We start from the raw sequence: 26674 nt of genomic DNA, 5'->3' as shown, positions 1-26674 counted from the left end.
CCACGTTACTCCCCCCAGCCCCCACTCGTCACCACGTTACTCCCCCCAGCCCCCACTCGTCACCACGTTACTCCCCCCAGCCCCCACTCGTCACCACGTTACTCCCCCCAGCCCCCACTCGTCACCACGTTACTCCCCCCAGCCCCCACTCGTCACCACGTTACTCCCCCAGCCCCCACTCGTCACCACGTTACTCCCCCCAGCCCCCACTCGTCACCACGTTACTCCCCCAGCCCCCACTCGTCACCATGTTACTCCCCCCAGCCCCGACTCCTAACGTTACTCCCCCCACTGCTAACGTTACTCCTCCCAGCCCCCACTCGTCACCACATTACTCCCGCCAGCCCCGACTCCTAACGTTACTCCCCCCACTGGTAATGTTACTCCCCCCAGCCCCCACTGGTAACGTTACTCCCCCCAGCCCCCACTCGTCACCACGTTACTCCCACCGAGCGGGGGCGTTGTAAAACATTTATCAGACTGTTACTGACTAATATATTGTGTTATAATGCAGTTGAATGATGTCGCTGCTGACATACTGTACCCCGCTCTCCCTTACTATTACTATTTAATACTATTCACATTATGAAATCTACAGCATAACCCAATTATTATATGATATAATACCACTAGTCCACATCGATAGACAATATGTAGTGTGTGTGCCGTTACCAAAGAACATTGGCTTTCTTGACATGTACAACGTATTTATGTGTCTTGCTGTTACCATAATTAGGTTATAGTTGTGAATGTGGCTATTGACGGCGCAGGGTACAGGGTAGGTTTCTGTGCCAACTCTAGGTCAAGCGAGTCCAGCCATACTTATGTACGGTGACATTTCTGGTGGCGGAACAGCTGTGCAAAATGTAGACGCGGCTGTTGGCCTAATTACATAACTGCAACACACACACACACGCCAACATGTTCTCAGATGAAAAGAGAACATGTTGTACAATATTCAGGTGTCCAGAATGATGACTTATTTTTTCAGTTGTCCAATGACATTGAATTCCCTGGCAGGACAATGGGATGTATTATTGGACATGCCTGTACATTGGCATGTACCTGGTGAGCAGTCGACAGGGGTGAAAAAGTAACGCAAGTATTTTTACTCAAGCAATGTACTTGAGTACAATTTGAAGTTCTTGTACTGTACTTTACTTGAGTATTAATAAAAAATATATATTTTGTACTTTTACCCCACTATATTTCAAAAGGAAATATTGGACTTTTTACTCCACTCATCTGAGTCCATCAGTTACTAGTTACTTTGAAGAAAAAGATTGCGCGTAGAAAACATAAACTGTTAAAAGAATGTATGTGAATATGCCGCCCCCACATGTATATGGCTGAGGAAAAACAATGGATTGAAGCTGAGGTCAATCAATTCAACTGCAGTCGGTAAAGGAGACATGTATAGTAGGGACGGCTCTGTAGTCCCAGTAGTGATGTCTCTATCGGTGCCGAAAGCTGTTATGCTGTCGAGCTACAATGCTTTCATCTTCACTAGATGATGAGCTACAGCACCCCCTATTGGTCATACTGTGTGTGTGTATGTAAATGTGTGTGTGTGTGTGTGTGTGTGTGTGTGTGTGTGTGTGTGTGTGTGTGTGTGTGTGTGTGTGTGTGTGAGAGAGAGAGAGAGATTATATTTCACTTTAATAAACATGCCACCATATATTTTATTATACTGTATATGTATTGGCAACCCAGGTATCTGTAGTGATGTAACTCACTTTTTCCCATAAAAATGTGTCCAATAATAATAATAAGCTTTATAATAATATTGTTCTGTGTCTGTAACTCTTATATAATATCAATAAGACTCGTACGAAAAAATTGTGGTGACTACTAGAGGTTTTCAGGACAGCTGAAGTTGGAAGTTGACTGTTCATGAACTCATAAATAAAGATATGTGTTGAAAGCTGCTGGTCTAAATGTGTTACCAAAGTAAATCAATATCGCTTTGAATATCATCTCCCACCTCATTCGGTGGAATCAAATACGAAATCTGGCGTCGGGTTTCGAATCGGTAGAAAAATTACTTCCCGAAGTTCCTGGTAATATTATCATGGGAGAGTCTGTATTATTATGACTTTCCCTGTCTGCTTTTAATCGAGTCAGCCAAGCAATCACAAGGCTGCCAAAAACATGGCCTAGAAATGTCCCAGACAGGGTATTAACTTCACCACCAAGGCTTTCAGGAGCAGGAACACAGGCTATATCTTCAGGAACACAGGCTATATCTTCAGGAGCACAGACTATATCTTCAGGAGCACAGACTATATCTTCAGGAGCACAGACTATATCTTCAGGAGCACAGACTATATCTTCAGGAGCACAGACTATATCTTCAGGAGCACAGACTATATCTTCAGGAGCACAGACTATATCTTCAGGAGCACAGACTATATCTTCAGGAGCACAGACTATATCTTCAGGAGCACATACTATATCTTCAGGAGCACAGCCTATATCTTCAGGAGCACAGACTATATCTTCAGGAGCACAGCCTATATCTTCAGGAGCACAGACTATATCTTCAGGAGCACAGACTATATCTTCAGGAGCACAGACTATATCTTCAGGAGCACAGACTATACCTTCAGGAACACAGACTATATCTTCAGGAGCACAGACTATATCTTCAGGAACACAGACTATATCTTCAGGAGCACAGCCTATATCTTCAGGAGCACAGACTATATCTTCAGGAGCACAGACTATATCTTCAGGAGCACAGACTGTTACGACCCTGGCTCAGAGGGAAGCAACATAAAGGGGACACAGACACCAAAGGTCAAGTCTAAACCAAAAGGATATATTTATTACAACTACTAGCACAAACAAAGGGTTAATTGTGGTGGAAGACACTGCTCCCACAGAGCAAGACCAATATTAATAATACATGGAAAGATGAATAACACAATTCATATCCAAGACGGCAGATCCAATATGGCTGGCATAACAATGTTTTTTGTCTTTGGTAAATACTGCGTTAGGTTTTTGTGTATGCTAAGCATAAATAATATACATAATACAAAATGTTAGTAACATGTAGTGTCCTTTAGTAAATGTAGTACTCTTAATATGTACTACCACTACCAGTACCATGTAATACGATGCAGTACTACTGTATATGCTTTATTATAGTCTCACCCATTCATTTTCAAGAGTCAAGAGTTTGGATACCAAAAACCTTTTTATATACAAGCATAAACACTGAAGACATTCGTTATAATTTACATGGTATGCAGCGCAAGCTTCATGGTCCTTCAGATGTAAGCGGCCTGTAAGTAATGTAAACAGTCAGCGCGTGGGTGAGTGTGAGGATTGGTTCATTCCCCGCCACACGCTTCTTAAGGTACTGTGATGATTGGTCCGTTGCCTAACGCACACTTCTAGGTCAAGTATCAATTACCATCACGCACCTGATGTGTGTTCTAATCAGCGCTCCAGAGGCTTCATATACTCGGACCTTCTGTCATTCGATGTCGGGTCGTTTTGAGTATTACTGCTTTGAATACTTCTGTTTCTGCCTGTTGTTCCCCGTTGCTGTGCCTCGTCTACTCTCCCTCCAGGACATCTGTGGATTGCCGCTGGTGAAGACCTTGTCCCCCCGTTTTGAGCTGCGCCTCGTTTACCCGCTTTACTCTTGCGCTTTGGTGAGTTTGAACCAAACCCCTTTTTGGACTATTCTGTTTTGTGTGTTTTGAAGAACACTGAAGAGTTCTATTTTTGCTTACACTTGACTCAGCTAAGTTGTGTGTTAAAGGAGACACTGAAGATTATCATTTTGCTTGCACTGGACTCAGCTGGGGTGTGTGTTTAGAAGAGACACTGAAGATTATCGTTTTTGTTTTGCACTGACCCTCAGCTAAATTGTGTGTTGTGGTGAACACTGAAGATATCGTTTTGTTTGTTCTGGACTCAGCTAAGGGAGGAGGAGACCGCACTGCCTCTGTGTGATGTGGACTGTTATTACTCTCTCTCTCTCTCTTTTCCACCTCGAGTTGAAGCTGGGAGTATCTGCAGAGCCGCTTCGGCGTCAACACCGCTTCCCCACCTCGAACACCAAGAGGATCTGCAGAGCAGCAGATAACTCTGCTGAAGGCAGTCTCCCTTTGTTTCAAGATTGTTACTTGCTCCTTTTTGACTCTGAAAATAAATACGCCCTAGTATTTGGCTAACTCTGAACTACCTGTCTGTGCCGTGCGTTTGAGGTCGGTTTCAAACCCTAACAGCGTCATTACGCTGTCGGCAACAGAGTGCTAGTGCTGTCCCATTTCGTGACTCCCCATCGAGGGCACTCCAAAACGAGGGGTAGGGCCAAGTGGTAGGGCCAAGTGGTAGGGCCAAGTGGTAGGGCCAAGGGGTAGGGCCAAGGGGAGGAATGGGACGCAGCCTATATCTTCAGGAGCACAGACTATATCTTCAGGAGCACAGGCTATACAGTATCTTCAGGAGCACAGACTATATCTTCAGGAGCACAGACTATATCTTCAAGAGCACAGGCTATACAGTATCTTCAGGAGCACAGGCTATTATCTCCAGGAGCACATACTATATCTTCAGGAGCAGGGCTGTACACTGCGACAAGATTATCGCAAATTGCCCCTTAATTTGGCCCGTGCGAGTGGAAAATAATATTTGGCGGCGATGAATGAATTTACTGCAATAGCCTGAGTGAAAACAATATTTGCGTGTGAAGTGAATCTGGGCCAACTTGGTAGTTGTAGTCTATCGTGCGATTAAATACCATGTCCCGTCTGCGTAGAGTCCATACATCCAACACCAAACCCCATAATTCCTAGCGAACAATCTAAATGAAACTGAATGTGGGCTATGCATCGCCAAATAAGAACTTCCTTTCAATAAGTTTAAGCTGCTAATTCTGCTCTGCAAGAAGAACGCAGCGGATATCAGTCCATCTTATGACAACCACGTCCGATGTGGAGAGATGATAAGAGACCATAGCCGGTTAAATTAAGTCGGATCTGCCAGTGATGATTGACGGGGACACGGACACTTCTAACGTTCAGGTTCAGCCATGCATTAGATGAGTCGCCCACAGGACGTTTTTCAATACTTAAATACTGTCTACTTAAATTTCCCTCCGGGGATCAATAAAGTATCAACCTATCTATCTATCTAATAATGAGACAATATGCAAATAAGATAATACTAATAATTGTCACGGTTCCCCGTATGAAAGTGGCTTGCAACTTACTGCTGGTAAAATCACTGTTTATTTCTCGTTTTGCATAGTATTACATTCCACTTCTATAAACAATCAAAGTCCTACCGTAAGAGCCTCATACGGGTCAATTAAAGCTTTTTGATTAGTCTTTCCTTTGAGCTAAGTTGAACTGAACATTTCACTGTCAAAAGCGCAAACTTAAACAAGGTTGCATCGCAGCACGGTTTTCAAAATAAAGGTCACATATACACATACCGTAGTAGGCCTCTCAATTCTTATAAAAAAAAGTCCCGGATATACATAAACATTCATTGACATAGATCTCTATAAACGGCCCAACACATTGATCACTTTAGGCACACCCTGAAACCAGTAACATCACAAATATGAAGCGGGTAATTACCCATAAAAATAATAAACCTTTCATGGGGTTATTTACAATAATAATAATTCATTTTATTTATAAAGCACTTTTCATTGTGAAACAAAGGTATGCAGAGTTTCTTGTCCTCCTGATTAATGCAATGGTGTGTGTGTGTGTGTTGTGGTGATCTCATTCAAGGAGCACTACAAGCGCGTGCACACACACACACACAGTTTGTTGTTTTTGTTCTATTAGTGATTTACACACTTTCTCAGTTGGTTCATTATAAAAGATACAAACCTGAAAACAAACGCACTTAAATGTTAAATAAAAGGACCACAGTAATGAGGCAGGAGGAACATATTTTTTTGCACTATAATGGTAAAATTGTTATTTAAAAATGTGCCCCTAAAAAATATTCTTAAATTTTCTCATTTAGGGGCAAGTGTGCCCCTAGTGAAAAAGCTTAGCGTACAGCCCTGAGGAGCCTTGGAGCATATCTTCCAAAGGGATATAAACACTCCAAGCGGGGTGTTTTATACAGCCTGTCACTGAAAGTGATGCCTTGTAAACTAGAGCTCTCAACTGTCCCCAAGGATACCACCCAAGAATAGCACTCAACTACAGGCTGAAATGAGACAAAATCCAATGATTAATGATAACATTGGAGTATGATTACCGCATCAAAGTAGATGTAAAATGATTCAGTATTTGCTATTATAGGTAGTACCAATAGGAAACAATCATTATGCACTGGGCTGTGCTTTATAGGCATTACATTATATATTATTATATGCGTTATATATATTTTTTTGTCAATTTTTTCTCCTGTTTTTCTCAGATTTTCTCCCATCCCAATTTCGTCGTTATGCCAATTCCCCCCTCCCCCACTGGTCGGTCTAGGGAGTCCTGAAGTCTAACAGATGCTTCCTCCGTCACATAGGAGACAGCCAGCAACCTCTTTTCACCTGCCAGCGCGGACTCTCATTGGTGAAGTGTAACGCGTGGGAGGTCACACTACCTTCAACATATCCCTTCTTTGCTGTGCAGGCGCCCTGACCGACCTGTAGGAGTCGCTGTCTTACAACGACCAGAATACCACCCCACCGGCTTCCCTCCCGCTGACTCTGCCAATTGAGCCAGTATGACGGCCGGCCAAGCCGGAGGCAACGCTGACAGCCGGATTCGATACCGGTGTCTCTTGCGTTGGTGACGAGCGCTTAAACCGCTGCGCCACCCAGCCGCCATATGTGTTATATTATTATAGTTTACATTTCAGGCAAATCTTTCCAAAATCACGAAAAAAGGGTGATGAACCGGTGATATGTTTTCAGTTCACCTCATATCAATATATATTTATATTCTTTTTCAAGTTCTACTGAAATTCAAATACAGAAATACAGCGCTATTGTAATAGGTGATGGTAAAAACAAATAAAAGCCACACTTGCAGTAGATAGGAGAGATTATATGAAGGATGAGGATTGGTTTATACCTCTGCGTCATCATCCACACTGTTCGGGGATGTAGACATATATAATAGCACTGTTTGGTTGTAGACAGTACCTCTGTGTTAATTGTACAGAACACACGTACGGTGTAACAGACAAATCACATTACCTCCTTTTGATAGACAACTGCGGTCATTGTCCCAGTCACTGAAAGATACTGTTTTTAAAATATAAACGTAAAAGGTAGGCTCTGTAATCGTCAAAGAGCGACCTCAATGCAAAAGAGCCTCTCTTGGCTGATGCATGGATTGGATTTAAGTTAGTGGTGCAAACTATTTGTTAATGTTTGGATCATGGACTGAGCCTTTAAAGGTAGCATCTCTACTCTTTTGGCGGTCGGAAGAACACTTACTCGAGCCACAGTCAAACGTGTGGCTCTTAGCAGGAGAAATATTCTGAAAGCAGAAGTATACTGTGTAGACGGATGGGTCACACTCACTGGAAGACGTTGGGCCCAAAGACGGTGGCCAGGTTGAGGGTGGTCATGCGGTTGTCCTGGTGGTGGCGTTCCACCTCGGTGAGGAAGTGGCAGAGGTAGTGCAGGAGGCTGTAGTGGCTGTCAGGGAGCTGCTGGAGGAGGTCCCTCAGGTCTGAACAGGAGCCATCGTCACCGCACTCTGCACAGAGACAAGACGACAAGATGAGAAGCACGTTCAGTCAAGTCAAGTCAAGTCAGCTTTATTTATATAGCACATTTACAATGACTAAAAGCCAACCAAAGTGCTTTACAGGTAGGACACATTATAAAAAACACATACAATGCAGTAACAAATAAAATACACAAATTACAGAAAAATGTATAGTACACACAGAAAACAAGAGCAAGGTGCAATATAAAAGAGACAAGAAAATAGATTAAAAAGTCCAGAGTAACAGCAAACGTAATGTACAGGTGGCAGGCTAACTCTGGCCAAAGGCCAGGGAAAAAAGGTGCGTTTTAAGCAGCGGTTTAATTAACCCTTATGCCCCCCTAACGATTTAGCAGAGTTGTCACCTTAGTGCATGAAAAGATTGCATCACGTTCAAGGTCATAAAAAACTTAATTTGTAATATTTCGTTCCAATTCTTTTTTTATGAATACCACTATGAACCTAACTCAACATATCTATCAAAGATTCCAAATATTTCCGTTTGTAGGGTTATGGTTAGTGTTGTGAAGGGCCAGATTAAACCGAATATATATATTTATTTATATATATATATTTAATTGTATTTGTATATTCTCTAATATTCCCTGATATCCCTTGTATATTCCTTGTACAATATGCATTGAATATCCATTCTAGCCTACTGAACATCCCATAATAGTCTCCATTCTACTATTGGTCGAGACCTTGGTGCCAGGCTGCCATACCCCTCAGACCCAGTTCAAACGTACCGCTCGACATGTACGAACAAGTCCTAATTCCGCGTAGGAATTTGGCTACCGCACCACTAATGGGACTATTTGTTCATAGTGCGTATATATACTGCGCTACTAAAGTAGGACTTTCTTTTCAGTCCAGTTTCTTACCCTCCAATAGAGTCACAGACGTAAAGCCTCCCCGCGATGCCACGTGTGGGAGTAAGGCCAAGTTCGCCTACCATCGGTATTGAGACATCGTGTATATTAATATTTGAATAGTCATATTTGGCACTATATCGTCGAGTTGGACGTAGTCTATTAAGCTAATAATAGTCTGTTAATATATAGTGCTTCGTGCGGTGAGAATACTACCGTAGTCAGTACCCCATCGTTTCGGGCAGAGAACTGGCTGCTTACCCAGGGTGGTTGACCCTATGTGAAGCTGCACCCGAGGAGCCCCAGAGCCGACGAGCGAGTGGACCTGTATACCGGATTACTCTACCGACGACAGCCCGCCTTCCCAGGCACGGATTATGCTTTGGATACTTTGATTATTCTATGGATAAAGACCCCCGACACTACCGTGTGTTGGAACCCCCCCCCCCTGGAGAGGTCGCAAGGTGAGGAGACGCTCTGCAAGACGAGGTCTCTCCACATCTCTCCCCCGTGGACCGGAGAGAGCCGGCCCACAAAGAGTCCACCTGCTTTCATCTGTGGTCCAAGGATCGCCAGCGCATTGAACGGCACTACAGTGGGTTCTCCTGGGATACCCTTGGCCGGACGAGGCAGCTGGATTCTACCCCCCCCCCTCCTACTCCTGTCGGCTTACAATCGACCGGATTAACCCCCTCTAGTGTATCCAGCCTATAATCATTAAAGTATCATTGCTGTTATTCCTTAACTATTCCAGGTCGTATATTTACCACCTGCGCCTTCAGAGATTGGACATTATCTATTGATATACCGACGAATACTCCTTGCCATAAAAGTGCATACTATTTCAATTCATAAATGTAATTAAGTGATTAAGTGCTTATTCTACACACCATCGCTGTGTAGGAAAATAAAGACCTATTTCTAATTCGTACATTTGTGTTGGATCCGTTTCATCTACGTGAGAGTGTTCATGATAATATATTTATGCCGTGTACTGGGTGGCCGAATATTAAGTACAAAGGTAGTGGTAGTAAGTATCATATCTAGTAATACAGTCAGGGAATTGTACCCCTCAGTTACAATTTGGTCCTTCGAGCCGGATGGTAATTAGTGTAATATTAATATAGTGTTATTAATATTGAAATGGCCTATGATGAACACTCCACGAAACGATCCTCCTAACCAACGCCTGCAGCGCGAACGACGGCTCCCTCAGTACTTAGAGGCTTACGCTGTCAGTCAACAACCTAGTCTTCTACTAACAGTAAACGCGGTAAAACTAGAAAGTAAAAGTATGTCTAACCCCAACGCCCAGACTACCCCGACCATAGAGGCCCCTACGGGCTCTAATGTAACTGACCAAGTTCACGGTGGGGACCAGTGGGAACCAGACATGACTTCACACCCCGCCAGTACTGAAGAAGTAGTCCCCGATGAGTCCCGGGAGGAATACAACGCTACCGAGAGAGAACTCGGCACGGAAGAAGACGGGGAGAGCACCGTGGAGATAGAGCTCCAAGGCTCCGCAAGGAGTACCCCGAGGGAAGGCTCCCCTATACAACCGCCTTCTCCCAGCGAGGCAGAGAGGACCCTACAGCAGGCCTTCCTCATCAGCCTGAACGCCGCTGCTGAACGCGACCGACTGCAGATCCAGCAGCGAAGCGAACACGAGCAGATACGTCTAGAAATAAGACGCATTCAGATGGAAGAGAATGTGGCCCGAGAACGAGCCGGTGCTCAACGGGACGCAGCGCGCGACAGACAGCAGTCGCAACTAATAGAACAGCTGATCAGACGGACAACACCCTCTCCCTCCGCCAGAGGCTCCAGGAACTCGTCTAGACACACCTCCAGGGCGGCATCCCCTAGCCGAGTAAACAACCCTGAACTTGACCAACAGACGAGGTCTATACCCCCCACAGACCACCTCCCCCCACCGGTCCAAGCGAGACCTAGCAACCGGGAAGGAGCAGCATATCCTGTGGAGAGGCTAAACCAGAGACTACAAGCACTGGATGACCTAACTGAAGACGAAGAGGAAGAGGAGGAGAACCACGCCCGAAGACAGCACAGTACTCTACCGGACCAGGAGGCCCGGTACAGCCCAGGCTATACTCCCGCGGAGCTGCGCTACAGACCCCCGACTCTATACACGGGTGAGCACGACGCACGACCCGCACCGAGGAACAGCACCTGGACAAGCGGGCCATGGTACACTGCCGGTACCAGCCCATACCAAGGAGCGGGAGGAGACTCGCCTAGGAGGCCTCTCCCCCAACGCTCGCCGATGTATCCACAGTCAGCGTCATACATTGGCACGCCTATGGTACCCGACTTCACCCAAGAGAACCGGGCCCAGTATACAGAACTCCGCATGTGTCTGGAGACCATGTTGGTGGATGTATTGGATGAACGCCACAAATACGCCATCCTACTGCAGCACTTAAAGGTGCCCCGCGCACATAATATAGCGCTCGCCTACGCGACTTCCACCACCCCATACACAGCAGCGCTGGTAGCATTGGACCAGAGGTATGGGCGCATATGGGATTACGTGATCCAGGAGATCCGACACATCGACCGCTTACCCCCAGCAATAGACAATCGAGCACTGGACGACCTGTCCATCAGAGTGCAGTCCCTGGTAGGGATGTTGGGAGCGCAAAGAGAGAAGGGGAAGTATGAACTTTACGCCAACTCAAATGTGGAAAGGATCCTGGAGAAGCTGCCGCCCGCTCGTCAGGAGCGCTTTAGGCGGCAGAGGGACCACAGAGACCCGAATGGCCCCGAACCGAACCTCCTCGATCTAGCAGACTTCCTGGCGAGAGAAGTCAGCAGCCTACGGCTAGATACATTCGGACGGAGCACCCCTGGCTCCAGAGAAGGAACCAGACGACTAAATGATGGAAGAAGATCGGTGACTGTGATGCACCAATCGGAGTCAGTACCGAGCAGCAAGAGCCACAGTACCCCCTCCAGAACGGAGAAGTGGAAGATAGTGTGCCCCTACTGTGAGAAAGAACACTGGCTAGCGCAATGTGACTCCTTCCCCAAGCTGAACGCGGAGGAAGCAGGTCAATGGATAAAGTCCAACAAGCGCTGTTTTCGCTGTGCGCGCTCACACATGGCAGCCGAATGCCGCTTAAAGAAAAGGTGCACCAAGTGCGACGGAGCCCATCTGGACATACTTCACGACAGTAACAGACGGCGCCCTTCACCTGCACCATCCAGCCGCAAAGCGAGCGTCATGTACATCGATCCCGCCAGCAGCAGTGGAGCCCGAGTACTCCTAAAAGTAGTGCGTGTGACACTAAGCTACCAGAATAAAGTCCTGGACACTTACGCCGTCCTCGATGACGGGTCAGAGAAGACCCTGCTGCTCACCTCCGCTGCGGCCCAGCTAGGGCTGCGGGGAAGCGAAACCCAAATGACAATTCTGACAATAAGACGAGATTTGAAGACGATAAAGGGCGAGAATGTCTCATTCTCTATCGCAGCAAGCGGCCAGCCTGAGCGACGGTACCAGATTGCAGACGCTTTCACCAGCCAAGAAATAGGACTGTCGCGGTACACATACCCCGTCGCCAAGCTGATGGAGAAATATGCACATCTGCGCAAGTTACCGATCCCGCTCATAGACAATGCTATGCCGACCCTGTTGATAGGCTCCGACCATGCAGACCTCATTGTCCCGATAGACCGGGTTCATACCGGACCCCGAGGCTGTCCTGCAGCAGTCGAGACCCGTTTGGGATGGACTCTCCAAGGCCCGCTCGCCAAATCTCTCAACCGAAGTACAGCCACTAGATGTCTCCACTCCCGAGTCACAGAGGGAGAAACCGCACTCCTGCAACACGTAGAGCGGCTATGGAGCTTGGAACAAATGCCCTTTAAGAATGGAAAGAAAGACATTCGCTCTAAAGATGACATTTACGCCATTCACCTCCTCGAGACAGGGACCAAGAGAGTCCCGGTCAACGGCGTGTTGAGATACGCCACGCCACTCCTGCGGCGAGAAGGAATGCCTACTTTCCACGCCAAGACAGACGCCATAGAACGGTACCTGCTGAACACGGAGCGGCGCTTAGCCAAGAACCCCGCCCAAGAGAGTGTATACCGCGCTGAGATTGAGAAGCTCATCACAGCGGGACACGTCACAAAGATGGACATTAAAGAGGCTGACCAGACCACTGAATCGTGGTACGTGCCCCACCACAAGGTCCATCACAACGGTAAAGACCGAATAGTATTTAACTGCAGCTACCAGATCGGATCCCAAAATCTGAATAAAGAGTTACTGCCCGGTCCCACACTCGGCCCCTCCCTACTCGGCGTTCTACTCCGCTTCCGCCAGGAAAAGGTGGCCATCAGCGGGGACATTAAAGGAATGTTCCTGCAGGTGAGATTAGTAGAGGCGGACAAGCCCCTGTTACGGTTCCTATGGAGAGAGAAGCCAGGAGATGAGCACCCAGCCATCTACCAATGGGAAGTCCTCCCCTTCGGAACGACGTGCAGCCCCTGCTGTGCGACATTTGCACTACAGAAACATGTAGCAGAGGACCCAGCAGCGGACGAAGAGGTCCGACACAGCGTAAAGAACAGCTTCTACGTAGACAACTGTCTACAAAGCCTTTCAACCCAGGAAGAAGCCGAGGCTCTCCTGATTAAACTCCGCGCCTCATTGATCAAAGGCGGCTTTGATCTCAGGCAGTGGGCCAGCAGCGATCCGCAAGTACTGCGCAGCCTCTCCTCCGAGGACAAGGCAGCCAGCAGCGAGACCTGGATGGCTACAATCCCGGGAGAAGCCCAGGAGATGACCCTGGGATTGGTGTGGCGATTCAAAACAGATTCGCTTCACTACAGACACAAGCCCCTGACTACGGAGCAGGGAAGGCCGGCGGCGGCGCCGACCACCAGACGGAGTGTGTACACAACACTCGCCCGACAATATGACCCGCTAGGATGTATTCTACCGTACACCACCAAGGCAAAAATGATTGTACGAGCATTGTGGGACAAGGACCAGAGCTGGGACGACCCCATTCCCGCACACCTTGCATCCACCTGGAGAGAGTGGGAGATGGAGCTCCACTCACTCCCAGGCGTTAATATGCGCCGAAGCTACTTCCCACCCACGGTGAGGCCAGAGACATGTAAAATGGACTTACACGTCTTCAGTGACGCCTCAGAGGTCGCATACGGATCAGTAGCCTACTTACGGGCCCAAGACCAGGGGGGAGAGATCTACACAGCATTTGTCCTCGCCCGCTCGAGAATAGCCCCACGCAAGCAACAATCTATCCCACGTCTAGAGCTCTGCGCAGCCCTAGCCGGAGCGCACCTAGCCACGCTCATCCAACATGAGCTCACCATACCGGTGTCTAGAACAATCCTGTGGTCAGATTCCACGACGGTACTCGCCTGGATCAAATCGGACTCATGCAAGTACAAAGTCTTCGTGGGAGTCAGAGTCACCGAGATTCAAGACTTAACCGAAGAGTTAACCGGAGAAACAGAGTGGCGCTACGTTGATACAAAACAGAACCCAGCTGACGTCATCACCCGGGGGATGCCCCTGGATGACCTCACCCGTCGCAATGTCTACAGTGACGGCCCCGCATTCCTAAGACTCCCGGAAGGACAGTGGCCCATGCCTATCCCGAGGGCAGCAAGTCCAGAGGAGGTGGAAATTAAGAAGTCTGTGTTCTGTGGATTGAGCACCGTAGCCTCCACCGACCCTAACATAAACGATTGCACGTCCATAGAGAGTGCACAACAAAGAACATTCCTGCGGTACCACCCGGAGTGCAAGTCCCCCGCTGATATGTCAGCGGCTAACTACGAGGAAGCAGAATTGCTTCTACTGCAGCGAGCCCAGAGAGACTCGTTCCCCGATGAATTGGCCTGTCTACAGGGAGGAAAGCCCGTCCCATCCGACAGCAGATTAATTCACCTGGCCCCCGAGAGCGACGCTCACACCCTCATCAGAGTGGGTGGTTGCCTACGCAGAGCCCCCAATCTACCGGATGACATTAAATACCCGATCGTATTGAACAGCCGACACAAGGTCACAGAGCTGATTATAAAGAAATACGATGAGGATGTACATCACGCAGGAGCAGAAAGAGTCTTCGCGGAAATCAGACGTCGTTACTGGATCCTACAAGGAAGAGAGGCGGTACGACGCTTCCAACGAACATGTCTAGACTGCCGCAAGTGGCGCGCGCAGCCCAGCATACCAAGGATGGCTGACCTTCCTCCATGTCGCCTCCGAATCGGTGACAAGCCATTCCACTCAACGGGTATGGACTGCTTTGGCCCGCTGCACATAAAGAAAGGAAGAGGAACCGAGAAGCGGTGGGGTATTGTATTCAAATGCATGACCACCAGAGCAATACACATCGAGCTTCTCCCGACCATGAGCACAGACTCATTCCTTATGGCCTTCCGTAGATTCATATCACGGAAAGGAAGACCGTCTACCCTATTGTCCGATCATGGGACAAACTTTAAAGGCGGCGAAAGAGAGCTGAGAGAGAGCTTCCAAGCTATGGGCCCAGAACTTAAGACCCACCTCGCTCCAGCACAGGTTGATTTCCAATTCAACCCCCCAAACGCACCCCACTTCGGTGGCACTTGGGAACGAGAAGTGCGCTCCATAAAGACAGCCCTGTACGCAGTACTTGGGGCCCAGACTGTGGCGGAAAAAGTCCTAATGACAGTCCTCACGGAGATTGAGGGAGTACTTAACTCGAAGCCCCTCGGATATGTCTCCAGTGATGTGGCGGATATCGACCCAGTTACCCCCAACACACTCCTGATGGGGCGGCTAGATCCCACATTACCCCAGACAATGTACCGGCCTGAAGAAGCGAACGGCCGACGAATGTGGAGGTACAGCCAAGTATTAGCCGACAAGTTTTGGAACAGTTTCCTACTGCACTACCTACCGTCTCTACAGACCCGCCAGAAGTGGGTAAAGGAGAGAGACAATTTGACAGAAGGAACAGTCGTCATGATTATTGATCAATCACTGCCCAGAGCTATGTGGCCGGCCGGCCGCGTAAGCAAAGTGATCACCGGTGCCGACGGCAAGGTCCGAGCAGCTGAAGTGCTCGTCCAGGGTCGCACTTACACCCGTCCCGTGGCAAGGCTCATAGAACTGCCTCGACTCCCAGACACAATCGATGATGACCATGACCCTACAACCCTATGACTTTGTGAAGTTGACTGACCCCTACAGCAAACCCTTATGTGTAAATAGACAACGCGATTAATCTGTCTCCGTTTAACTGATTAGGTCCGGGACCTATTCAGGGGGTGGCTGTTGTGAAGGGCCAGATTAAACCGAATATATATATTTATTTATATATATATATTTAATTGTATTTGTATATTCTCTAATATTCCCTGATATCCCTTGTATATTCCTTGTACAATATGCATTGAATATCCATTCTAGCCTACTGAACATCCCATAATAGTCTCCATTCTACTATTGGTCGAGACCTTGGTGCCAGGCTGCCATACCCCTCAGACCCAGTTCAAACGTACCGCTCGACATGTACGAACAAGTCCTAGTTCCGCGTAGGAATTTGGCTACCGCACCACTAATGGGACTATTTGTTCATAGTGCGTATATATACTGCGCTACTAAAGTAGGACTTTCTTTTCAGTCCAGTTTCTTACCCTCCAATAGAGTCACAGGCGTAAAGCCTCCCCGCGATGCCACGTGTGGGAGTAAGGCCAAGTTCGCCTACCATCGGTATTGAGACATCGTGTATATTAATATTTGAATAGTCATATTTGGCACTATATCGTCGAGTTGGACGTAGTCTATTAAGCTAATAATAGTCTGTTAATATATAGTGCTTCGTGCGGTGAGAATACTACCGTAGTCAGTACCCCATCGTTTCGGGCAGAGAACTGGCTGCTTACCCAGGGTGGTTGACCCTATGTGAAGCTGCACCCGAGGAGCCCCAGAGCCGACGAGCGAGTGGACCTGTATACCGGATTACTCTACCGACGACAGCCCGCCTTCCCAGGCACGGATTATGCTTTGGATACTTTGATTATTCTATGGATAAAGACCCCCGACACTACCGTGTGTTGGAACCCCCCCCCCTGGAGAGGTCGCAAGGTGAGGAGACGCTCTGCAAGACGAGGTCTCTCCACATCTCTCCCCCGTGGACCGGAGAGAGCCGGCCCACAAAGAGTCCACCTGCTTTCATCTGTGGTCCAAGGATCGCCGGCGCATTGAACGGCACTACAGTGGGTTCTCCTGGGATACCCTTGGCCGGACGAGGCAGCTGGATTCTACCCCCCCCCCCCTCCTACTCCTGTCGGCTTACAATCGACCGGATTAACCCCCTCTAGTGTATCCAGCCTATAATCATTAAAGTATCATTGCTGTTATTCCTTAACTATTCCAGGTCGTATATTTACCACCTGCGCCTTCAGAGATTGGACATTATCTATTGATATACCGACGAATACTCCTTGCCATAAAAGTGCATACTATTTCAATTCATAAATGTAATTAAGTGATTAAGTGCTTATTCTACACACCATCGCTGTGTAGGAAAATAAAGACCTATTTCTAATTCGTACATTTGTGTTGGATCCGTTTCATCTACGTGAGAGTGTTCATGATAATATATTTATGCCGTGTACTGGGTGGCCGAATATTAAGTACAAAGGTAGTGGTAGTAAGTATCATATCTAGTAATACAGTCAGGGAATTGTACCCCTCAGTTACAGTTAGGGTTGGGGTTAGGTTAGGGGACTGTTGAGCAAGTGTTGGGGTGGGCACGGGCACAGGGATGAGATTTTACCTTCTCCTAATCTTTCTGTCTGGGTAACCCTAACCCTAACCCTCACCCTAACCCTAATGGGAAGAAAAAAAACACCAAGGTTTTTGCCAGGCTAAAGTGTATAACTTTTTTTTAGAGGTATTCTAATGGTGATCCTTTTATATATTGTATATATCAAAGATGACCAATCTGACCCAATTTCATGACATAACAATCAACACAGCCATCGTTGTACACAGAAACACAAATACATATAGGCAAAAAACACAAAATAGTCGCTAAGGGGGCAGAAGGGTTAAAAGCCTCTAGGCTCTGGGCAGATCTAATGTGGGGAGGCTGTTCCAGAGCCGAGGGGCTGCAGCAGCGAAGGCTCTGTCTCCCCTGGTTTTGAGCCTGGTCCTGGGCATCTCCAGCAGCAGCTGGTCAGCAGACCATAGGGCAGTCACAGACTCATACCCCCCCCCCGGCACTCAACTAACCGCCTCGGCCAGTCCTTCATACCAGCGGCCATCAGGCTCCACAACAGTGGGCAGGGACCGCTGCCAGACATCCAACAACTAGGAACTTCTATCACTGAGTGAGACTGAGTCTGACTCCCACCTAAACGGACTACCTAAATGGACAATATAACATACGAAGTATATCACAGCATACTGCACCTTATGTGTATACTGTATACATAGTCAATCAGAGCATATATTTAGCATTTTTAGATTTTATATTATATTATTATTAGTCACTCTTCTATTGGTACGAGAACTCGGGGTGTAGCCATAGTCGTTAAACGTAAATTGAATATTGTATTAAAGGGAGTATGGTATGATGTAGAAGGTCGGATAACTATAGCTAAGATTGTACATAAGAACAGGAAAATAGCGTTGGTAGCTGTATACGCCCCAAATTTGTACGAAGAAGATTTCTTCACTACACTAACCAATGCAATGTTAGACATTCCCGATTACTCATTTATAATAGGTGCGGATTTTAATGCCATCTGGAACCCAAGGATGGACAAATCTTACCTCGCCTTTTCCAGCGAACAAAATAATTCATCTAAGGCATTAAAGGATTGGTTGAAGATTACAGGTGTAAATGACTTATGGCGATTACTTAATCCCACGACCCGAAAGTACTCTTGTCGATCTGCGAGACATAACACATTATCCAGAATAGATTATGTCTTTGCATCACAGAGACTATTTGATAATTATGAAGTGGAAATGATACCCAACGCACTATCAGATCACTGTTATTTACTCCTTAAAGGAACATTTGGTATACTATCCTCCCGAGCCCCAAGATGGCGATTTAACTCGATGCTGCTTAATAACAAGGAATTCATTACACAACTCAAAGAAGCTCTTATAGTATTCCAACGGGAGAATGCAAACTCGGTGCAAGACCCCAGAATATTATGGATGTCGGTAAAGGGAATGATCAAAGATTTCACTGATAGCTTTTCCTCCAAAATGCGCAAGAATCAATGCACAAAACTGGCTGAGCTGGAAACGCTTTACTCAACGTTATTTAATTCTCTAAAATACAACAACTCAACTCGACTAGAGAATCAAGTTAACGTAAATAGAGATCAATGCCATATACAGACAACAATCGGAAATACAAATACGCAGCACAAGACAACAGCAGTACTCCCAAGGTTCTAAACCTAGTCACCTATTAGCCATGCGATTGAGAATTAATGCAAAATTTGCAGATATAACTACCATTAGAGCACAACAAGTACTTGAAACAGACCCTGTAAAAATAAACGATACATTCAAAGAATTCTACTCCGACTTATATAAATCAGAAACGACCTTCGATCAAAACAAAATGGACACATATCTTAATCAAATTATTCTCCCTAAACTTTCAGAGGATGACGCTAAACAGTTAGAAACACCGATCACACTAGAGGAACTCAAGAAGGCCATAACCGCAATGCAAAGTGGTAAGGCTCCTGGAAGAGACGGTATCCCATCAGAAATGTACCTTTCTTGTTGGGACATAATTGGACCCTTATTACTAAATATGATCTTATACTCAGTCAAGGAGGGGAACTTCCATAAGAATGACAATATTGCACTCATAACAGTCCTCCTTAAAAAAGACAAAGACCCCAACGAGTGCGGTAGTTATAGACCTTTAAGCCTCCTCGGAACCGATATCAAACTGTACTCTAAGGTATTAGCCATCAGATTACAAAAGCATATGACGTCTTTAGTTCACCCGGACCAAACTGGCTTCATAAGAGGCCGCCTGATCACTGATAACATAAGACGAATACTGCACGTACTAGATGCCGACAAGGATGACACCATACCTAAGGCGATGCTGTCCCTGGATGCTATGAAAGCCTTTGACAGGCTGGAATGGTCGTATCTATGGGCAGTATTAGAAAGGATGGGGTTAGGAAAAGGATTCATTGATATGATTAAAGTATTATACAAAGACCCATCGGCCATGATTACAAGTTACAACAGGCACAATCATCTCCAAAATCTTTCCGGTATCACGCTCTGCCAGACAGGGTTGCCCTCTTAGTCCCGGACTATTCAATCTATCATTAGAGCCTTTAGCACAATATATAAGACAATCCCAATCCATAGAACCAATCGTAATCAAGGGCACACAACAAAAAATGTGTTTATGCGGACGACGTAATATTGTTCATGCAAAACCCCAACACCACATTGCCTCATCTGCTCAAGTTGATTGAGAACTTTGGTGATTTATCGGGATTTAAGATAAATTGGCCGAAGTCAGCTTTCCTTCCACTTAACACCCCTGCAAAAAAAGATATAACCCTCCCAGGAGAGATACCGATGGTAAAACATTTTAGATGCTTGGGAGTGGAAATATTCCCCACCATAAGACAAACGGTGAAGCACAATTACACAAAAATCCAAAACAAAATCAAAGACGACCTTGATGGGCAAAACTTAAAAACACAGTACAAGCACGGATATCAATAGTTAAGATGGATGTACTACCTAGAATCAACTTCTTCAGTTCAATGCTACCGTTACCCCCTCCAGAGGGTTACTGGAAAAGATTACACTCCTCCACATACAAATTTATTTGGAATAACAAACCACCACGTATAAAAAGATCCACCGCACAGAGAAATAAAGCAGATGGTGGCATGGCATTTCCAGATTTTTTCCAATATTTTAAGGCGTACACATTAAGACCATTGACAACATGGTTTGACCCCCAAGCATTAGTATCCTGGAGAAAATTAGAAGAAAACATAGTAGCCCCACATAGACTGAAGGACATAGCATACACTAAACTACCAATCAAGCACTGTGAACGGAAATTTGGCCCAATAATTACTCATGCGATCCGGATATGGCGTGAATCACAAAAAAAAAATCCTAACCCACATAAATGGCACAATCATACTCCCTTATTCAATAACAATGCACTCTTAATTGAAAAACGACCTATAAGATTCCCTATATGGGAAGAGCAAGGCATACACTCATTAGGGGATGTTTTTAACAAACATGGTTTTTGTAGTGATAAAGAAATACGCAAAAAATGTAATCTCACCAAGTCCACATGGCTTTTTTACATACAGTTACAGCTATGTTTGAAGTCTCACGGTGTTCCATTAGACATACCAATTGAACACCACAGATACCACAAATTCTTCTATGAAAGAGAGACATCGAGAGGTTTTGTTTCAGATTTTTATCATCAATTACTAACGTCCTCGTATGAAACCCTCCAACTAGACTCTGTCTGGAGGAGGGATATACCAGACCTGGAAAATGACTTTGATTGGCAAGGAGCCTGGGCAAATGTCCGACTTACATCAAGGAACCCGGATCATCAACAAATCAATCTTAACTATATTCACAGGACATACTTGACTCCTATAAGACTGTGCAGAATGGGTCTTAAACAAGACTCCAAATGCTCCCAATGTACAAATGGCGACGAAGGGACATTTATGCACATGTATTGGGACTGCCCACCAGTTAAGGCATTCTGGAAAGATGTGACCCAACAATTATCAAAACTCGTATCTTGGAATATACCTGTACACCCCTCGGTATTATATGTTTTTGAGTTTGCAGTAAATCCACAGCTGAAGAGATTGGTTTTATCGGGTATCACAGTAGCTAAAAAGCTGATCGCATCACGCTGGTTTCAACCGGAAAAAATGTGCCGGAAAGTTTGGTTTCTTACATATCTCGATGTGATTTATCAAGAAATATCTACAGCAAGAATTCTGGGTCTCAATGAATCCAAAATGTCAATGTGGTTAGAAGTGGTGGAGAGAATAAAAGCTAGCTTATAATGGTAGTGTCTGGTTAGGTGCGAGGGATAATGGAGGTACTTCCCAAGGTGGGGTCCGGGAGGGGCGGGTTCGAGCTGGAGCATATGTGTGTAGGTTTTTAGATAACAGGTATTAGGGGTATATCTTATATAAGACAATTAACTAAAATGTGATTTCATTGGATGTGCTCAGACAATTAATGCTTGTATATCTTATCGTGTGTTGTCATGTTTGTTTATGTGTTTGTTTAAAAAATAATAAAAAAATAAAATACAGATTATATATTATTCGATTATTAGATGATATATTCATTGTAACTATATTTACTGTAGGGGAAATATAACTCAGGAGGGCATACATACCCTCATCTTGCACCTTGACCTATTTACACTGCCTACTTGCCACTACAATTGCCACTAAAACACAAAAGTACAGTCATTGGACCTCATGATTGAACAGACTTACGAGAAAGTGACAAACAAATGTCTTAGTAACTCGACTTACGAACGTCTGTGTCTTACTGCACATGCAAAGTCTCCTATTTTTAGGGAACGTGCTACTGACATCTTTACGAGCTTCGGTCCCCATTCTGTGATTTGAAGGCCTGCAGCAAAAGGGAAAGTCCTGGGACTGGATTGGCTATAAAAGTACATGTCCTTCAAGTAGGCACCTTGTACCATCTGACGTTCAAGTCTCATCCGTTTGATGATGATGAAGAGGAGGATGATGATATTAAGGTGTTGGGTCGGTTGAGAGTGCGTGAAGAGGAGGGTGGTCCCAGGATGTTGAGCCTTATGGAGGCGCCGTGGGCCTAAACATCTGTGTGATGGGATGGTGCCCACTTGATAACTCCAGTTACCTGCGTGACCCAACAGCGCCCCCAAACTGGAGCTGTTGGTAAGTGCAACTACAGGGCACTGGTGCAGGTATGACAGGCAGAGAGACCCTGGAGGTAATGACACCTGCCTGTACAGCTGATGATATCACAATAGCTGCATAGGTATGGAAGATCATGTTAATCCAATTGATTTTCATTGTATTGGGACGGAACGGTAATAGGAAGTGTAATATGAAACTAAAACTGTATTTCCCTATCAAACCACCCTATCAATCATTCCTATCAACCCCCCCCCCCCCCCCCCCAAATTACTTGTGCTTCAGTTTCCAGAGCCTGTTCTGGAAAGTAGTTATTTTTTCATTTTACACTTTTCATACAGAGGTTGCAGTTCAAAGTGCTTCACAACAGTAAAAAATACTGGCAGGAACGATCTTCAAGACAATAGACCAGGGGTAGGCAACCCTAAGCACGCGGGGGCATTTTCATAGGCACAGGGGGTAGCATCAATTTTAGCTTTGAAATATTTTTTACTCAAAATGTGAGTATTACCAAGTCAACTTAGTTTATAAGTTTATAAGACAATAAACATAGTTTTATTAGGTTGAAATAATGTGGTTGTGTACTTATTTTTCTGTTAACTTATTATGGATTGAAAACTGAAAACCTTAATGCACAGTAACTGAACTCAATATTTTTAAGTTCTGGTAACTTATTATTATAATTATTTTTACAGTGTAGTCTTGCAATCAGGGCACGAAATTAACTTTTTGACTCACCGGCCAGTGGCGGGTAGATGGGAAGAATCTACCCGCCAAGCATATTTCTTACCTGCCAACTTTCTTTTGATTAAAAAAATTATTATTATTATTTAATATACTTTTTTTTTTTAATAAAATATATATATTATATAATCATACTTGTAGTTGTATTGTCTGTGAGACATCGCCACCTCGCTGTCTGCAAACAGCTCCACTGTCTGTGTGTATACTCGAGTGGCCTCCAGCTCCAGCAAGGATTCTCCGGCGCTGCAGCTGGGCCCTAAACTCTACATTAAGCATGAAAGGATTCTCCTGCGCTGCAGCTAGACCCTATTCAGCAGCCCTCATGCGATGTAAGCCAGGGGCTCGAATACGCATGTTGTAGGACATTGATGTCAGGAGCTATCTGTAGCTACTGCTGGATGGCGTTGGGACAACGCCTCTGAACTATTTAGTTTACTGGGACATTTCGTAGTGACTAGTGAGCTAACATGGGCTAACATGAGCTACCTAGCCAACGGAGGTATTATGCACTGGACACTTGCTGGAGCAGTTGTTGATGTCGGGAGCTATCAGTAGCTAGCCGGCTGGATAACGTTACACAATGCCTCATGTATTAAACTAAAAGTGAATAGTTGACTGGGTCATTTTGTAACAGTAGCTAACATTAGCTCACGGAGGTCCCTCTGACTAGACTAACGTCACGGTGACTGTCCGAGGCAATAGCCTCTGTTTACATGCAGCATACAGAAACAGGTGCGGGAGGGGTAGGAGCAGCAGTGCGCGGTGCGCTGCATGTCTGTGCTGAGACAGCGAGTGAGAACTGCGCTAAGAATTGGATCATGATTTTCGGGCAGACCTCTCAGTGGGAGTCGCCAAACGTAAAAACTGCCCGCCAATGGCGGGTGGCGGGCTCTAATTTCGGGCCCTGCTTGCGATCAATCAAAACTTAGGTGTAGGTGGAGCTATGACAGCACACGTACAGTACTGTGTGATGTGTCCAGTGTGATGTGTCCAAAAATTTATGGGCAAATGTGAGTGAAATGGTTTGTCTGCATTGCATCCCCCCCCCCCCCAACTCAGATTTAGGGTTGATACAACCATCATAATAATATTGTTAATAATAACAATAATGATGTAATAATGTAAAAATTATCATTAAAAAGACCTGATTATGAGGGGGAAAAAATTACAATACATGGAATATTGTTGAGGCACACTAGTTACAACTATATTTCAAACAGGCACTCCATGTCAAAAAGGTTGCTGACCCCTGCAATAGACCCTAAAGATTGATTCCCTCATAACCTTTAGACAGTTTAGAACCATGATCATAAACCACTCCGTTTCAGTATGGAATTGTTTAACTCATTATTATTTTAGAATTTATTGTGTTTTGTCTTGTTACTTACATTTTTTAATTGTCGTAAATGAGGGCAACCTCAATGATCCTTCGAGATTTTAAATAAAGGTTTGACTGAATTTGTCCTTTGACAGTCTCAAATATTCATGAGAAATTTGCCATGCTATTTGCTGATTATTGTTGATTTAGATATCTGCTAGATGGTGAATGATATCTCCTCAATAAGTCCTCAATGGAGATACTGCCCAGCTTACATGACTGTTACTTACAGTAACAGATGCCACAACAACATACAAATATTAATAAGTTCAGGTCGTAAATTCCAATCCCAAATTTAGCACGTCTGTTTTTCTAGCCTGGTCTTTGTAGACAGTGTTACCTGCTGCTGACATGTGGTGTCTAGTCTTTGAGTTACATTATGGTGACTTAGTAATACCTGAACATTAACCCATTCTCTGCCGGAGCTTATATCCATCGCTGTTTGATCTCTGCCAGCACTGTAAGTCTATGGAGATGTTCACCTTCTTTGCAGGGCTATAACTTTTTAAATTGTATTGCTAAATTGACATTACTATGGCCCATTCAACATCAATTATCTATCGTTCAGGATGTAGGAACGTTTTATTTTTTCATTCACACATTCATACAAAAATACCATCTAGAGTATAAATATGTTTTTATCGTTTTCTGCAGTATTTCCTAGAACGTGAGATATAGACATAAATGCATATATTAGATTATCAAATGCCGTTTGACACCGATGAACATTATATTAAAAATTTCAACTGTACATGGTCCTAGACGTTATGACTTATCATCTGCGGGTGAATGGAGGGGGGGGGGGGGGTCGTTTATAATTCCGTGGCCGACGTTAAATCATTTATGTAGTATGGGTGATATATTGATCAGAGCAGTTTGTATGGATAATAATAAACAAACAGGCTGAAAGTAACGTCAGCCTCCTCTTACCGTTGAGCGATCACACTGGCGCAAACAGATCCCAGTTATGTGATGTTGATCGAGGTGATCCAGTTCCGGTTTGTATAATACTAATATATGTCCAAATCATGTTGTTTATTGAGTTATGGCAACGGATCGATATCCACGGTGTCTGGATTGAGTCCCGGGAGCGATAACGAGTGGCCGGACGGAATAGGGGACGGACCAAGCACTTCCGGCCACTTCCGGTTTTGCAACTCGTCGATCGGCCACGAGGTGGCGGTATTGAAGCGTTGCAGAGTTGAGCGGAGTCCTACAGCACCAACCAAGACTCTGTGGGTCCTTACGGCGTCATTGGCAGATTACGCATGGCGGAGAATGATGTGTGAACTAGGGCTGCAACGATTAGTCGACATAATCGACGACGTCGATTATAAAAAATCGTCGACGAGGGGCGGCTAGGTGGTGTAGTGGGCAAGGCACTCGCCACCAGTGTGGAGACGCTAGGATTCGCGTGTTCGAATCCAGCTCTCCACATTGTTTTTCAGTTTGGCTGGTCGTCCGCAGTAATACACATTGGCCGTATTACGGGGAGGGAAAACTGAAGGGTGGGGATCGAACGTTGTGAACAAGCGACTCCTACAAGTCGGTTGGTGCGCCTGCGCAGTAGAATCAGGAAGTGTCGGGGGCAGCGTGAGCCTCCCACGCGTTACTCCTCGACACTGAGAGATCGAGCTGCGCAGGTGAAAAGATGCGACTGCTGTTACCTCAAGTACCGGAGGGGACTTGTGCTATGTATGACTTAGTCCACATTGCAGCCGGCTTGTGGGAGGCAAGAAACAGCGTTCGTGACAGGGGAGGGTTGAATTGGATGATACGAAATTGGGATGGGAGAAAATATGGAAAAAATGGGAGAAAAAGTGGATCAAAAAAAAAAATCCTCGACGAGAAATTGTTGCGTCGATTAGTCATTAAATTTTTTTTTTTTAAATTATTTAATTTTTTTTTTTTTTTTTGTGCACTACCTATCTTTGTGAGAGTGGCTTCTCAGGGTTCCAGACAACATCATAACATGATGATCCCATAGCAAATTTTGG

At 45.4% G+C, this 26674-nt stretch overlaps 1 protein-coding gene across 3 annotated transcripts in view; it reads right to left on the bottom strand.

Annotated features, from left to right (window-relative positions):
• fam13a (family with sequence similarity 13 member A) overlaps positions 1-26674 on the bottom strand; it is a 259712-nt gene that overhangs the window by 166367 nt on the left and 66671 nt on the right. For all 3 annotated transcript variants that reach the window (XM_084319360.1, XM_084319361.1, XM_084319362.1), the window contains exon 4: positions 7514-7691. In XM_084319360.1, the coding sequence (XP_084175486.1) occupies positions 7514-7691 (178 nt within the window). The remainder of the gene's footprint in view (positions 1-7513; positions 7692-26674) is intronic.

Source organism: Notolepis coatsorum (genome assembly GCF_963971535.1).
Source record: "Notolepis coatsorum genome assembly, chromosome: 7".
NCBI classification, from domain to species: domain Eukaryota; kingdom Metazoa; phylum Chordata; class Actinopteri; order Aulopiformes; family Paralepididae; genus Notolepis; species Notolepis coatsorum.
Note: the sequence above shows the minus strand (reverse complement) of the source record. Positions and strands in the feature narration are given on the sequence as shown.